The following is a 17,506-nucleotide window of genomic DNA, read 5'->3' as shown; positions in this document are numbered from 1 at the left end:
CTGAGGTTGGAGAGCTTCATGATAACAATGTCGTCATGACCACTACTTGCAAAAGGCTTCTAGGTGGCCTCAAATAAGTAGCGGGCTAAACCAGGTACCCGCCACGACTATTTTAGAGAGGAAGCAGTGGCGGGTAGCAAGTCGTGTCCGCCGTGGAATCAACACAGCAGTGGTGGGCATATATTCACACCCGCCACACATAAACTCTTCCCATTGAGCCTGCGTGATGAATGCTAGCAATGGCGGTTATGATTATTCGCCCGCCACTGGTTTAGAAGGCAACAGTGGCGGCCGATCGCTTGCTTGCCACGGATAAATATTTGTAATCCGCACAAAAAAATAAAATATCTACAAATTAGCTATGGCGGACACTAGTAAACGCCCGCCACACGTAAATTAGGTCCACATATAAGTCTTGTTTTACACATTGTGCATCAAGTTTTTGCTATAACGATCACAAATTTTTACCAAACCCTACATGTGTCCGATGAAGATAGAATGAAAATTTTCATCCCTTTCGAAGCTCGTTTACCCAACATTTCTTACCGAAGAGGGTCGTCCTCCCGTTTGTTGTTGTCGGAAAGTCATTTAATGCCTCAAGAAATGGAAAACCAATTAAAAAAGTGCTCAAATTTGAGCATAGGGATTTAGATGGTGTGTACTAATCACAGAAAAAGTCTGAATTTAAATTGGTTTAAAAAAATGTTGATCTCCTCGACATCCTCCAATCCTTTCCGGCCAAGCCTTCCTCTATGATGAAATACCTTGGGTTGCCTTTGTCTGACGTTGAAGAGAATTAACTACCAGCCCCTCAAGGACAAGGTGGCGGGCCAGCTCTCTCCTTGGGTGGGGAGGCATATTGCCTCAGCGGGTCGTGCGGTCTTAGTCAAGTCTGTCCTGATGACAATTGCTATCTACTACATGATAGTGTTAGATTTACCAATCGAGGTCAATAAGAAGATCGATATCCTTATATGTGCTTTTTTTTGTGCAGGTAGTGATAAGGCCACATGTGAGAAATGCGAGATAAAATGGGAGCAAGTGTGCAAGTCCAAGCTGCATGAGGCCTTGGAATCCTAAAACTCGACAAGTTTGCGATTGCCCTTTGCCTCCCATGGTTGTGGGCCGAGTGGCTTCACCCAGACAAGCCATGTGTTTTCTTGGGAATCCCTTGTGATGACAATGACCGAGATATCTTTGTCATGGCAACCAAGGTCCGGGTTGAGGATGGCCTGCGTGCCAAGATTTGGGAGTCTCCTCGGCTCGATATGATTAGGCCCAAAGACTTGGATCCTAATATCTTTGACTTGTTGAAGAAGAAGAATTGCTAAGTTCAAATGGCTACGCACGACAACTTCTGGACTTTCCAGGTGAACATTCTTTAGGACATCACCATCCAACACCTCTCCGAGTTTGTCATCCTTTGGGAGAGGGTCTCCCATGTCCACCTTGATGTTGACACGTCCGGCACCATAACTTGGAAATTCACTACTAACGGATGCTTCTCGGCGTCATTACCCTACAAGACGCAGTTCTTGGGTCAGACTGATAGGGCCATGATTCGGACCGTTTGAAAAATTTGAGTGCCTCCCAAATGTAAGTTCTTCACATGGCTAGCAACCAATAATAGAATTTGCGCGGCGGACCAGCTTCTATTTGGTTCTTCTGTCGATCGGCGTGGACGGACGGACGATGGTGAAGGAGTTTCGAGCGGTCGAGTGGTTCGAGAGGGAGACCAGCATCGATCGATCTGGACCTGATATGGAGCAAGGCCGGCGCGTGCACGCACTTCTACCCCGCTCGGTCCATCATCATCCATGTGCGGAGTGCATGCAGGAATCACTTCACCGGGAAGATTCTTCCATGGATAATAACCGCAACAGAATGCAAAAACAATTAAGATGGAAGTTCATATGTAGATGCTTAATTGCAACCAAATTAAACGTGCGTCCCGAAGCGCGATCAGATGCAACGTCAGCGCGGAGCACGGTGTATGCAGCTGCCCCGCCCGGCGCTGGCGCGTGACGTCTGCTAGCTTGCTTTTCTTGGCGACCAAGCGCACTGCTTCTATTTTGCTCCACCTCTCCCTCTCTCTGTATCTGATAGTGCTGACCGGACCAACATAGGATGCCTAGAGCTCTACGCAGGCACCAACCAAACCAAACCGAACCACGCCGTCCATGGCCTACGTCATCTTCTCGCCAACAGATTTTTGATGATCGATGGAGAGAGAGAAGGCAGCTTGACCAAATGAAATGGGATCGGGGAGGATTTTCGATTCGAAATTCAATACAAAGCAGACCAGTCGGAGCATTCCAGCGGCGTCGTATCCTGTGAATCCAGCCTCTTCGTCAATCCTTGTATCCACTCATCGTCAGTCGTTGGATCAAAATCTTGTGCGTGCTGTTCGTCGGCTGTCTTTTTGCACAAACACGCCCGCCTCCAGCCAAGTTTGCCATGTAAATTTTCCAAAAAGGACCCCAGTGAGGGCAGCTCTCCCTGTTCACACCACTCAATCGTTTTTTCGCCCAAATCCCCACTGACGCTGCAGCCTGCATCCCACCGGCGGCGACGGCCGCGGCGGCCACGACCACCACAGTCCAGCGACTATATCCTGGCATGAAACCAGTGATTGCCGGCACCATGTGGACGCTGTGATGGAGACACGCCGGGAGCCGGCCACCACATCCCAGCGACGGCCCATCTCTTGGGGAGAGATCCAAGTGGGAGGCCATCGCCTTCGTGGAGTTCTCCCCGACGGGCGCACCGAGGTCTCGCCCGACTACGATGTATGGAGCCCTCCCGCATGTGTCTTCTCGCTATGAATCCGAGCTGGACGTGTGCCTCCACAGTCAACTTATTCTGTCCAGCTGCTGCGCTGTCAGACTCTTCCCCCAAGTTCTTCAGGCAAAACCGTGCTGGAGCTCCTTCGACCACAACCCAAGACTATTACGACCCGACCACTGTTGCGACCATGTAGCTAGTTCTTATCAGACGACTTGCTATTGTGATTTCAATAAGAATATCATATGAGTTGCGGTTGGTTCCAATCGAGCTTGAAACTTCAGAAAGAAGTGCATGTAAAATTAAGAAACAGAGTGAGTACAAGGCATGCTCTAGGGAGAAGTAGCAAGAGCATGCGTTGGTGGTTTGGACCAGTTCCAGTGGGTTCAATTGGGAACAAGAGCATGTTCTTGTGACCCCGACAACTTGTAACTAAACTTTCTCTTGTACTTATTGAATATGACAGGGAGCATGCGCCGGAGCATGTTGTTGCTTGTTCTTGCAAAGAAATTCAGAAACAAGTTTGTAATCTAAGCTGCTCGTACATGATTCATGCTGCAGTTTGGTTTACAAGTTTCATTTAACACTGAACAATTATTACAGTATGACCAGTACTTCCGGTACTAAGTAGCTAACAACACAGATACATCAGATCATCAGCTACCTATGATTCCTGTACATCTAGTTCTCCTGGGTGACATCCATTGATGGATAAAGCTCATAAACAAGTGCTTCTAAGTTGTTTTGAATTAAAATTCAGACAGAAACACCTGATACATGCTAGCTACAACTAGCAGCCAAAGAATTGATGGATATAATAGTATACGGCTGCTCTGTCGAACATCTTATGCATTCAACTTTTTCTTCAACTACTCATAAAGAAGAACAAGCTTCCAAACCTTGATACATGAATCGAAACTCATGCATCTGCTCACCACTCACACTTAATTAAGCATAAATCAAATCTGATACAAATAAGATAAACAGTTGGACAAAGCACAAGTCGGAATCCATTACATAAATTCAAACATTCAATAAACTGAATAAATGGGATTAAACATCATCTATTTGTCGAAGACTTGTAGCTATCATGATGCACCATCTGGAAGCATTTGTTGCACATTCATGGCTTCTTTTCCATGGCCTTTTTTGCTAGGACAATTGCGACTGTCATGAAACACTATTTGGTTGCACGTCTTGCACAAGCGTGCGACCTTGGCCTTGGCTTCTTTTTCTTCTTCTTTTGTTTTTCCCCATTCATTTCCTTTCCTCTTTTTATTCTTTTACATCTCCCTACCGAATGGCCATCATTTGGCGGGTGTATGTCAACTTGAGTAGGAATGTTGCAACCAATAAACGCCTCATATTCCTCTTGCCTAGTGTGCTTGACTGCATTGGGAACCATTTGGTTCAGAGGCTCCTCAATGCTCAGAACACTTGATACTAAAAAGTCCATGCCTTCATCTGATTGCTTAGCTCTTTGAATTAGATCTTCCAACTTGTTACGTACTGTTGAAATCTTCTTCCTCGCAGCTGCATCCAAGGAATCGGTGGGATTTTCTTCTAGAAGGTTCCCTTGCTCATCGTAAACGCTCTCACTACAATTTTTTCTATGTCAATCATATGATTTTAAAAAAAAGAGCATTGATTTTTATAACTTTCATACCTTTTACACCGTTTCTTCCATCTTTCCATAATATAGAAGGTTGGAAGCTTCTTTTGATTTTCAATTCGCATCACTTGGATAATATGGCGGCATGGGATTCCATGTGACTCAAATAACCTGCATGAACAGTTAGCTATCATGGTTGTCGTGTCACAACGGACCTCCCTTACCCTACTGGCACCCGTTTTGAAGGTCACTATTTTTATTCCCTCATCTTGTGCAATTCCTTGAACACAACAATGATCTCTTGCTGAAATAACTTGTTCCTGAAATTTCCCAAACACTTCATATGTGAATACTTGACTACCTTGTTTCTCCATTGCCCACGGTGTCACTAGTTGGGGGGTCCTATGGATGCTTGAATTGTCGGCAATCAACTCCTCTTGACGTTGACATTCTAAAGCAGTTTCAAACCTAAGCCAGAACTCAACAAAAGTGAGTCTGCGATGAATGAATCGGTTAAAGAATGAATTTGCACTTTCAGACCTTGAGGTAGTTCGAAGAATGCCTGCCAGCGATATGTCCATAAAATAGGCTGGTATCCATGACTCTCTGAGGCTAAACCTTTTAGTCAACCACTCATTATCCTCCAACCCATACTCTGAAATTATAGAATTCCACTCTAACTCAAACTCGGTCACGGTTTCTGAACCCCATACACATGCATTCATCCTCTTCCAAAATTCAGATTCTTCTCTAATCACAAGTCCAAGCTTCTCGGGAAGTTTTTCCATTATATGCCACATGCACAACCTGTATACTGAGGTTGGAAAAACTTCATCAATTCCATTCTTGATGCTAGTAGCTTCATCGGTTATGATGAGTGTCGGCGCTACACCTCCCATTGCCTTCAGGAAGGTCTCAAACAACCAGACATATGACTCGGTCTTCTCATTTAGTAAGAACGCAGCACCAAAGAACACACTTTGTAAATGATGATTAACTCCCGTAAATGGTGCAAAGATCATGTCATACTGATTAGTAGTATATGTAGAATCAAAGGACACCACACTACCGAAATGTTTGTAGTTCTTCCTGCTTGTGGCATCTGCCCAGAACACATACATCAACTTTCCTTCAGCATTGACAACAAAATCATAGAAAAATGCTGAATTAACTTCCTGCTTTCTAGCTAGCTGGGCCACAAACATTTGAGCATCTGCATTCCTAATTTTTAATCTGAGGTCACGGTAGTAGTTTTGCAAGTCCCTTTTCATGCATCCAGCATTCGCAAATCCACCCTAGCTGACGTGTAGGAGCCTGTATGCCTGGCAGGTGCCTATGCTTGCTTTGCTGCATGTGTACAATGTGTTCTTTGCCCTCTCGCTAACTCACCGATTTGATCTGATCAAATGACGCTTATCAGGTGACACAAGACCATGACTGTGGTGCTCGACCCATGATTCTAGCTTGTAGGTATCATTAGCACATAACTTCACAAAGATGTGTGCATCACAACCACACCTTGTGTCCGTGTTCTTACGCCTCTTCTTTGATGGATCGTCAATTTTGTTACCATCTTCAAACTTGAATCCTTGTCTATTATACATGTATCGTTTAGTGCGAACTACCTCATTTTCTAACTTCTTCTGTTGCCCAATACGAACTCCAAAACCAGATTGATGTGCATAAGATTTGTAGAACTCCTCCACGGCCTTCAATCCTTCAAACGTCATCCCCACTTTAGGCTTCAAATCATCTTCACATTCAGGTATAAAGGACGAGCACTGCAACATAAACAATGAATCAATATGCACTTACATGTACAAATAAGTAAAATGAATACGCCTGTGTTCGGTGATATCAATTGACTTACACAGAGAGGAACACTTGCTTTCTTTATGGGTGTGTTAAAGCCTTCCTCGTTCATGTGAATCTGCCACATATTTGTAGATCCCATTGCTGCACCTGCACCAACAGATACATGATAAGCCTTTAGAACTAACCAGGAAACCGACACACAATTTGAGAGAAATACATCCCAATATGGATTTAGCTCAACGCTAACTGACAGACCTGGCCACTAATATTCAAATGACAATAAGTGTACAATATTACAGACCCTCGACAATGTAGATATATGTGCAGGTAAAATCTAGACCAGCGATTCCCAACTCTGTTTCATTCAGGATACATTTTGTACAACTCTGTTTCACTACCAAACTAGCATAATCTCGAACGTAAATATGCGTTAAATCGATGTACATCCCATTAAGTTCAATCACAACATATCCACCACAGAAACCTATGTTTGCATCAAGTTAACGGGAATTAAGTTTTGAAAAGTGATTTGGTTCATTGTTTTTCCCAATAATAAGTAGTGGATCAATGCAGAGCATTGTTTTTCCTAATATAATGCTCCTGAAGACCTGAAGCGAAGTGATCTGCTTTCAGCAGGAACAGGGCACCGCAAGGCAAGGGGCAGAAGAGATGGATTTGGGATGTTGTATTAACCTGTGCGTGTACGCGTGCAGCCAGGATCCAGTCTTCTGCAAGTTTAGAGCATACGAGAGTTCTTCGTCTCTAGCCGCAGGCCACCGCCATGGTGATCGGGAACGTGGGTTTTGCACGTCTGGTCTCTGGAGGGGTGCCCTTACAAATCTGCACAATTAACTTACGGCCGTCCAGGACCGGAGGCCGGCGGCTTAGTGCAAAAATTCCTACGACTGAGCAAACACATAGGATTTAAATCGGATGACTCGGAACGAGAGGATACAGGGGTGCACGAAGATGCCGATTCATAAGATACGACGCCCCATTCCAGAAGCAGCGCAGGAGCAAAACCCAGCCCTCTCGATGCGGTTGCGGAGGCTGGACGCCGGGGCCCGCCATCCCACCCCCCGCTCCGTCCATAAAACCCCCCGCACCCTTCCGCCCTTGCATCCATCCATTTCCCTTCCGCTCTTCTCTTCTCTTTTCTTCTCTTCACCAACCGCAGAGGCCGAGAACAAGCACGGCCCACCTCCTCTCCGCCCCCCGCGCCGCCGTCGGAGCGCTCGCGCACGGCCTCCCGACCGCCGCGACCAAGGCGGCCTCCTCGCTCCTTGTCGTCTGCCTGGCTGGCCGCAGGGCCGAGGCCGTCGCGCTGGCGCTCAAGGCCGCCACTGGAGGCACCCTGCAGGCCACCAACGGAGGCGGCCGCGGGCTCCCGTTCCGCGCGTCGTTCGTCGTGCGCGCCGCCAAGGGCTCCGACGACGACGGCCACATCGTACCCGAAGGCAACGACGACAAGGACGCGGGCGGTGTGATCTTCGTCGTCCCCGCCGGCAGCGACGACATGGACGCCGACGCCGTGGTCCTCACCGGCGGCGAGGAGGAGAAGGACCGGGTGGTCGTCACGGGCGGCGAGGAGGACAAGGACCGCGTCGTCATCACCGGCGGTCAGGAGGACAAGGACCACGTCGTCGTCACAGGCGGCCCGGAGGACAAGGACCGCGTCGTCGTCACCGGCGGCGAGGAGGAGAAAGCTGGCGAGCTCTACCGCTTCGGCAACCGGGAGGTGTTCATCCCAGAGGTACGTTTCGAGCTCTCGGGCCACCTGCACTGCACCATGCAAGGTCCAACGGTTGGGGGACGATCGATCGATATATTTGTTTCGGCTCGGTTGACGGCTCGACGCACCCGCGGCGGCTGCCGTGAACGTCCCTCCCCCGCCGCCAGCCGGGTGGATCGACTCGCTCGATCCAGCGGGTGCGGTTACGAACTAGCGTAAGTAATAATCGGTATGCGTGCCTGCAGATGACCCTGTACGAGCTGGTGATGATCTGCCACGAGGAGACGGGTCGGCTGCTGAACCGGGCGCGTCCGCCGCTCGACAAGCTCCATGGCCTCGACATCCTCAACGAATCGCACCACCTGATCAAGGAGGAGATGCGCAAGCTGGAGACGCAGGACGTCCCCGTCCCCGTCCCCGGAGGAGGCCGCCGCGTCGCCCACCTCATGGTCGGGCTGCACCTCCGCGTCGTCGCCTGGGCCGGCAACATCGACGGTGTCAAGCCCCACCACTACCTGCCGGGCTTCCTCACGACCGGACAGCGCTACCGCCTCCCTAGCAAGAAGAAGCGCACTGGCACGCTCATGGAGCTGCTACTCTACTCCATGATGATGGCGTCGAACGCTATCAATCCATTCCTCCCTGAGCAGGTCTTCGATTTCACCGACTACCCGTAAGAGCGCAAGCAGATGTTGGTTTTATTCAGAGTTCAGACTACTAGCTAGCAGTATTCCATCGTCCTAAGTAGCATCTTTTGTTTGCTTGAGCTCCATTATTCCGAGACTACCAGTAGTATGTACTCCCTGTTAAGATTGAGGTGATAGATACTTCTCATGATCAGCAACATTCGGCTTGTTACAGCTCTGCTTTCTTTACCTTGCTTGTATTTGGTGCCCCTCTGATAATTGCCCCTTGGAGAATCAATTTGATTTTGATGCATTGCAGCATGAGTGTGTCTCTGCATTGACAATCTATTTTTACTTAGTAGGTTGCCAGATTCTATATCTTGCCTGTATCATCATGTTTACCTGGTTAGACATATGGTCTACACATTTCTAAATGTGTTAGGATCAGCTGACTTCTAAAAGATTTCCTACAGTACTGGTTTGCACTTGGGAACTCTTTTCATGTTTTCGAATCGTCATGCTATTCGGGCAAAGAAAAATCCACATTAGCTCTATTTTTTTCTGTCTCTCATTCATTCTATGGATGTTTTATACAATTGGTTTTACTTATGTGTCAATGAAATCAGATAGGGAAACTAGCCGTGTATAATTTTTTTTGCCAGTAGCCGTGTATAAGTTGAGTGATCATATTTTTACTGATGTTGTAATGGTTAAATTAGGATATTATATTACGCATTCATGCTTATTTCCATGCCAGTATTTCATCGTTTTAGTAGCATGGTTGTTAACTTGAGCTCCATTATCCTGAGACAACCAGGATCAGCAACATTTCAGCTTGTTACAGCTTTGCTTTCATTACCTTGGTTGTCTTTGTGCCCCTCGATAATTGCCCCTTGGATAATCAATTTTATTTTGATGCATTGCAGCATGAGTGTCTCTGCATTAACGGTCTATTTTTTGCTTATCTCTTGGTTGTGTTGGTATGCCTCTGATAATTGCCCCTTTGGAGAATCAATTCGATGTTGATGCATTCTAGCATGTGTGTCTCTGTATGCTTTGTAAGTTGCCAGATTCTATATGTGCTTGTATCATCATGTTTACCTGGTCAGAGTCAGACATGTTCTAGCCATTTGTAAAGGTGCTAGGATCAGGTGACTTCTAAAGATGGCACACTGTACTTGTTTGCATTTGGGAACTCTGTTCATCGTGCTATTCCAGCAAAACAAAAATCGACATTAGCTCCAATCTTTTTTGCCTCTCATTCATTCTACTGATGTTTTATACAATTAGTTTTACTTATGTGTCAGTGAAGTCATAATTTTAGAGACCATATTTGAACTGATATGGTAATGGTGAAATTAGGACATTATGCATTTGTGCTTATTTCCATGTGTACGCCCATATTATGATTATGTTCTCATTCGGTAGGCAAGAATCCAGATACATGAAAAATGGGGACATAAGGCCTTGTACAATGGGAGGTGCTTAGGGGAATAAATCAGACTTTTCTTAAGCACCGATGCTTATTTGTACAGGGTAGACGCTTAACTAAGCGTCTCTCCTGTAGAAATAGGCACCGGTGCTTCAGAAAATCTCGGTTTATTTTTCTAAGTACCCCTCTAAGCATCTCCCATTGTACAAGGCCTAAAGAATGCACCAGCAGTCTAGGCCACAGAAAAAACAGGTCTAAAAGTCGCCAAAATTTGTGAAATGGATTTTTGGCATAAAGATAGGTCACATGCATCTACCATGCTACAGAATTTTGGATCCAAACTTTGTAAACAAAAAAAAAGACACAGAAGGTTTTGAATAGTACTCATCGTTTTAGTAGCATCATTGGTAGCTTGAGGCTTGAGCCCCATTATTCTGAGACTACCAGTAGTACTCCCTTCGGTCCTTTTTAGTTCGCATATAAGATTTGTCTGAAGTCAAACCTCGTAAATTTGACCAAGTTTATAGAAAAAAATACAAACATTTAGAATGTGAAATCAACAATATTAGATGCGTCATGACTTTACTTTTCATATTGTATAAATTTAACATTATAGATGTTAATATTATTTCATATAAATATGGTCAAATTTTACGAAGTTTGACTTCAGACAATCCTTATATGCAGAGTAAAAAGGACCGGAGGGAGTATATGGCTTCCTGTTAAGATTGAGGTAATAGTTCTCATTATCAGCAAGTTTCAGCTTGTTATAGCAGCCTTGCTTTCATTACCTTGGTTATGTTGGTGTGCCTCTCTGGTAATTGCCCCCTTGGAGAATCAATTTGATTTTGATGCGGACTGAACATGTGTCTGTCCAGGTGCTTCCCCTCCCCCTCCCACGAGATGCTCCCGCGAGCGCCCTCGGGGGGATCCCTAGCCGCCGCCCCCAACCCTCCCCTTCGGCCTTCTCCCCCCTCGCCGCCGCCCCGAATCGCCGCCGGGCAAAGCCTGGCCGGCGGTGGGGTCATCCCTCCCCTTTCTCGCGGATCCTCGGCGGCGCGGGACGGCTGCCGCTGGAGGCGCCGGGCTACGGCGGGGCCTGGTGGCACTGCTCCGAGTGCGCGTGGTGGCGGCGGTTCGGCGGCCCTGTGGGGCCTCGGTGTGGCACGACGGCTGCCAGGTGGTGCGTGCGTGGGTGCGGATAGGCAGCGTTGGGCGGCGGATCTGAAGCCAGGCGACGCGAACTGCGGGCGGCGTGGGCGGCGGCTGGGGTCCGGCTTTGGGCTCCCGGCGGCGGTGAATAGTTCTTCCCATCGCAGGCGTGCGGCGGGTCTACTCGAGCGATGGCGGTTTTGGCAGCGGCACAGCCCCAGGTGGTGACGGAGCGGTGGCGCGGCCACTTGGTGGTGGGCTGGCGGCGGCGCCCTCCCGGCCCATATTTGGGCCATTTGGGGCCCCATCTGGGTCTGGGCGGCCCTAGCTCGGCCCTCGGCCGTGACGGCTTGTGCAGGGGGTTGTGGAGACGGTGGCACGCCTACTGCAGCGCGGCCACGGGAGCTTCACGAGCGATTTCAAGCTCGGTCGGGCCTTCGTGCCTGGTGTGCTCCTCTTGCTGTGTCCGGTCGGTGACCACCGATGGCGGTGGAGGTGGTTCCCTCCCGCGTGGCAGCGGACTCTACCGCTCCTTGTTCCCGGCAGCTTCCTCTGAAACCGTTGGCCCCGCTTCGATCCCCATGGAGAGATGGCGGTGGTGGCTCCAAGACCGTGGTGGCGCATGTTGGATGGGCGACGAGTTTGGTGGAACATGACGGATCGGTCGGGGTGGTGTATGTGTGGTGGACGGGAGAAATCCATGTCGGCTTGGCCGGCACCGACGCAGCGACGCCCGTGGGCGCCGTCGTTCCTTCCTGAAGGGCGTCGAGTATCCCCCTCACCCACTCCCTCTCACGTACCGAGGGAAACCCTAGGACCTGTCCGGGCAGCAGCGTCGTCATCGTCGCATTTCTTCTTGAAGGTGTTTCTTGGTATGTGTGGGTCCAATGCGCTAGGAGTGGTGGATTTCTTCGGAGGGCCCAACGGTTGCGGATTATCGTTGTTTTCGATGATCCAACTGTGCTGTCATTCCTTTCTTTTGTGTTTTCTCTTCTGTTTCTTTTGGGCGTGTCTGTGCTGCTTCCGCCCCAGCACCTATCGTTGGATGTATCGGTCAGTTACTTTGGTGTAACACCCCGGATGTAACTTTCCCAATTTGTACTCCAACTCTTGCCGTTTTCGGCGTTAAGTTATTTTATTTTCTCGGGTTCGGGTCTTTGTCTCCGTGTGTTGTTATCGTTGTCATGCATCTCATATCATGTCATCATGTGCATCGCATTTGCATACGTGTTCATCTCATGCATTCGAGCATTTTTCCCGTTGTCCGTTTTGCATTCCGGCGCTCCGTTCTCCTCCGGTGGTCATTTCTAGCTTTCTTTCGTGTGTGGGGATTAAACATTTACGGATTGAACCAAGACTTGCCAAGCGGCCTTGGTTTACTACCGGTAGACCGCCTGTCAAGTTTCGTATCATTTGGACTTCGGTTGATACTCCAACGGTTAACCGAGGAACCGAAAAGGCCTCGTGTGTGTTGCAGCCCAACACCCTTCCAATTTGGCCCAAAACCCACCTAAACCTGCTCCATCATCTAGATCGTTCGATCACGATCGCGTGGCCGAAAACCGCACCTCATTTGGACTCTCCTAGCTCCCTCTATGCCTATATAAAGGCCTCTCCCCGAAATTCCGGATCCCCCTCGTCCAAAACCCTAAAAATTCGTCTCCGCGCCGGCCGGACACGTCCGTCCGGGCCGGACGCTTCCGCCGCCGCCAACCGGGAGCTGCCACGTGGAGCCTCCGGACCACATCCTCCTGAGCCGGCGCCGCGCCCCGCCGCCTCCGCCGCGAGCTCCGCCGCCCCACCATCGTCGCCCCGCTGCCGCAGTTCGCCGGCGACCGCGGCCACCATCGCCGCCCCGGGCCCGCGCCCCTCGCCGCCCCTCGGGTCCCGCGCCCGGCCGCGCCTCCCCGGATCCCTTCTCCGGCGAGTACCTCATCGCCGGATCTCCTCTCCGGCGAGCTCTCCTTGCGACTCCGGCGAGAGTCCGGCCGACCTCGGATTGCGTGCCCCGATCCAGATCTGGAAATATTAGGGTTGACCCCCTTTTTTCCCTAAGTCCCTAATCCATGTGCTCATGTTCGTCATGCTATATCTTTGCATCCGTAGCTCCGTTTTGGGCATATAGCATATCAAAATGTTCATCTCAGAGAGTACATCATTTCATTCCATTGCATCATTTTTATTTGAGTTTATCTTGATGCCCGAAATGCTGTTAGAAGAGGGCTACTTGAGATATTTGTCAGATCTGCTACTCCATTTAGGTTTATGTCATTTTTGCCATGATTATTGTGTGCATGATATGGCCTGATGCTCTACATATAATTTGCTAAGGGCTTTGTCATCTTTCCAGAGGTGCAACCCATGTATTTTTGTGATGTGTGTGGTGACTAGCACAAGCTTGCCAAGTGAGGCACTTGGTAATGCTGATTTCAGAGACTTAGCATTTCCACTAAGTCCTTGAGCTGTTTATCTCATGTTGTCATATGTTCATGTTGTTTCCGAGTGATACGTGCCTCTTTTGAGGATGATCAGTAAGGATGTTTTATTAATCTTGTAGTGCTCTATCCATCCATGTCTTTGTTTGCAATTTTGGAGCACCTTAGCTTGAGTCAATCGAGCTCTACTTTTGCTACTTTGTGAATCCGGGCAGATTGTCAACTTGTTTGCAATTTTGCCGATGATGTTGTAGTCGATACCTGCATGCTATGCTATTGTTCTTGCCATGTCTGGCTTGTATTTTGTGTGTTCTTGATAGATGTATGCTTAGCTTTTCATGACTTACACCGTAGTGAGTGCATCGAGCTTGTAAACATGCCTACTTGAGTTATATTTCAGCATGTGCCAGTTTTCACCAACTCTCAAAACTGATTGTGCTTTTGCTATGTTCACCTCCTTGCTAATGTGTTTTCTGATCCCTTTTGGCTCAATGTCACTAAGGGAATTTTGTTAAGATTTTTGAGAAGCTCCATGCCATGTTTTACTTTGCCTTGTTCAGATCCTGTAGCATGTAGTTTTGTTGCTCCGAAGAGTGCTACCTGATCTGAAATTCCAGACAAGTGTTAATTTCACTAAGTCTGAGATCTGTTTACCATATGCATTTTTGCCATGCTTGTTTGAACCTGTTAATGGATGAATTGGCCGTAGCTCAGTGCTAGACTTTTGTTAAGCATATTGAATGCATCCCTGCCATGTATTTTGTTGCCATGTTTGGGTGCTGTAGCATGTTCATCTCATTGCATTTAGATGGGTACTTGCTGTAAATGGCAGACCGATGTCATATTTGAATCGCTTGCCATTTCCAAACCGTAACTCCGATTCCGGCGTTCTTTATATCGTTTTCAAGCGATTTCATCTCATCTTTCCAGTGGCACACTTGGATTACCAAGTTGAGGCCAGGTTCATGCATTCCCTGTCACATCTTGCATATGCATCCGCATCGCATCCCGCACAGCATGTCATCATTGCATCTTATTGTTTGATCCTTGCACGTGGTTGATTGTGTCCTTGTTGCTTGTTTGTCTTGTTTGGGTAGAGCAGGGAGACGAGTTCGATAACGAGGAGCCCATTGAGTTTGCTTTCGAGGATCCAGTCAACTCTGACAACTTTGCAGGCAAGATGATCATACCCTCGAAATCACTACTATCTTTGCTATGCTAGATTGCTCGCTCTTTTGCTATGCCAATGCTACGATGCCTACCATTTGCTTTCAAGCCTCCTAAATTGCCATGTCAAACCTCTAACCCACCTTGTCCTAGCAAACCGTTGATTGGCTATGTTACCGCTTTGCTCAGCCCCTCTTATAGCGTTGCTAGTTGCAGGTGAAGATTGAAGGCCGTTCCTTGTTGGAACATTTATTACTTGTTGGGATATCATTATATTATCTTGTTATCTTAATGCATCTATATACTTGGTAAAGGGTGGAAGGCTTGGCCTCTCGCCTAGTGTTTTGTTCCACTCTTGCCGCCCTAGTTTCCGTCATATCGGTGTTATGTTTCCGGATTTTGCGTTCCTTACGTGGTTGGGTTATAATGGGAACCCCTTGATAGTTCGCCTTGATTAAAGCTTTTCCAGCAATGCCCAACCTTGGTTTTACCATTTGCCACCTAGCCTCTTTTTCCCTTGGGTTTCCGGAGCCCGAGGGTCATCTTATTTAACCCCCCCCTCCCCGGGCCAGTGCTCCTCTGAGTGTTGGTCCAACTCGTCAGCCGCCGGTGGCTACCAGGGGCAACTCTGGGCTGGCCTACCGGAAGTTTAGACAATCTGAGTGTGCCCTGAGAAAGAGATATGTGCAGCTCCTATCGGGATTTGTCGGCACATTCGGGCGGTGTTGCTGGTCTTGTTTTAACCTGTTGAAGTGTCTTGAAGAACCGAGGTACCGAGTCTGATCGGAACGTCTCGGGAGGAGGTCTATTCCTTCGTTGACCGTGAGAGCTTGTCATGGGCTAAGTTGGGACTCCCCTGCAAGGTTTTGAACTTTCAAAAGCCGTGCCCGCGATTATGGGCAGATGGGAATTTGTTAATGTCCGGTTGTAGATAACTTGACCCTTAACTTAATTAAAATGAATCAACTGAGTGTGTTACCGTGATGGACTCTTCTCGGCGGAGTCCGGGAAGTGGACACGGTGTTGGAGTAATGCTTGCGCAGGTTGTTCTCTAGTTTCTCGCTCGCGCTTTGCCTCCTCTTCTCGCTCTCTTTTGCGAATAGGATAGCCACCATATATGCTAGTCGCTTGCTGCAGCTCCACTTATATTTACCTTGCTTTACCTATAAGCTTAAATAGTCTTGATTGCGAGGGTGCGAGATTGCTGAGTCCCTGTGGCTCACATATTACTATTACACCAGATGCAGGGCCTGATGATTCCGCTCCAGGTGACGCGCTCGAGGTCAAGTGGGAGTTCGACGAGGACTCTCAACGTTACTATGTTTCCTTTCCTGACGATCAGTAGTGGTGCCCAGTTGGGGGTGATCGGGACCGTGTCGCATGTTGGGTTATCTTTCATTTTGGCGCCGTAGTCGGGCCATGAGTGTTTGGATGATGTAATGTTATTTATGTACCTTGATTGACGTGGCGAGTGTAAGCCAACTATGTTATCTCCCCTTTATTATTATATTACATGGGATGTGTAAAGATTACCTTACTTGCGACATATGCCTTCAATGCGATTATGTCTCTAAGTCGTGCCTCAACACGTGGGAGCTATAGTCGCATCGAGGGTGTTACAAGTTGGTATCAGAGCCTTCCCCGACCTTAGGAGCCCCATTGCTTGATCGTTTTTAGCGGCCGAGTTGTGTCTAGAAAAAATGTTTTGAGTCATTTAGGAATTATATATCGGAGAGTTTAGGAATTCTTTTTACTTCCAGTCTCCTCATCGCTCTGGTAAGGCATCCTGACGTAGAGTTTTGACTTTTCACTTCTCAAATTTCACTAATTTTTTTAGGATCACGCGGGTATCTTGGAATCGTTCCGATGGTTTTATGATGAGAACATTGTCTTGGTGCCTCCTGTCAGGGGTTTAGTGGAAGTGTCCCGGGGAGTTGAGCTCTGAGGTGTTGTCGTCATAATTTTATCGTTGCAGTTCTGGAATATCTGAGTTTAGTACGCCGACATCGAAAATCTCTTTTATGCAGTTCGTTGGTGAGATAACCTCGACGCCACCTAGTACTGGGGCGGGAGTTCGGGAGTATCGCCATAACTTGTATAATGGATGCTTTTCGAAGGTTGAGGTAGATGGTTTCCGAAGTTTTTCTCGGTTATGTGTTGAAGGATGGATACAGCTAGATGTAGGATTTGCTAGATTTGGGTGAGATATTATGCTTCCCCTGTATCCCCAACACCTGATTGCATAACCGGAAAGGTTCGGGAGTTTCATAGGTGGGAATTCTCGTAGCTCTAGTTCTTCTTCCACGGATATTGGTTTGAGATTGGGATTTCTTACCGATTATTCGTTCTTGATCCGTACCTTGTTGATTTATTTCTCTACCTTAATTCTACGTGGCTTCTCAATTTATGGATATGTGACCATTTCAAGAGGAATGCATTCGTTCATTTTGTTCGGATGTGAAGACTATATGTTGCAATTTTCATTCCGTTGGTTTCAGCTTCAATATTTGTCTATCAATGTGCTAATGGATGTCAACCTCTTCAGGATGGCTCCTCCAACGCGCACGACTCCGAATCCTGATCCGCCACCACCTCCACCTCCTCCGGAGGCATGGCAAGCTGTGATGGCCGCAACCAATGCAAACACACAGTTGATAATGCAAATTCTCCAAGAACGCAATCAAGGCAACCAAGGGAATCAAGGCAACAATCAGAATCATTTTGCTACACTCAACCAGTTCCTTGCTAATG

At 47.9% G+C, this 17,506-nt stretch overlaps 1 protein-coding gene and 1 pseudogene across 1 annotated transcript; one reads left to right on the top strand and one right to left on the bottom strand.

The window, feature by feature from the left end:
- Window positions 1–3,872: 3,872 nt before the first annotated feature.
- Window positions 3,873–6,350, bottom strand: LOC147973564 (protein FAR1-RELATED SEQUENCE 5-like; annotated as a pseudogene).
- A 1,002-nt stretch (window positions 6,351–7,352) lies between these two features.
- On the top strand, window positions 7,353–8,853 carry LOC147973563 (uncharacterized). The gene is made up of 2 exons (XM_087525040.1): window positions 7,353–7,964; window positions 8,189–8,853. Exons 1-2 carry the CDS (start codon window positions 7,728–7,730, stop codon window positions 8,618–8,620), a joined length of 669 nt encoding a protein of 222 aa, XP_087381166.1. The 5' UTR covers window positions 7,353–7,727; the 3' UTR covers window positions 8,621–8,853.
- The last annotated feature ends 8,653 nt before the right edge of the window (window positions 8,854–17,506 follow it).

This window comes from Triticum urartu, chromosome 5A (genome assembly GCF_056163025.1).
Source record: "Triticum urartu cultivar PI428250 chromosome 5A, HENAU_Tu73, whole genome shotgun sequence".
Classification (NCBI taxonomy): Eukaryota; Viridiplantae; Streptophyta; class Magnoliopsida; order Poales; family Poaceae; genus Triticum; species Triticum urartu.
This window is presented reverse-complemented; position numbering and strand designations above follow the sequence as displayed.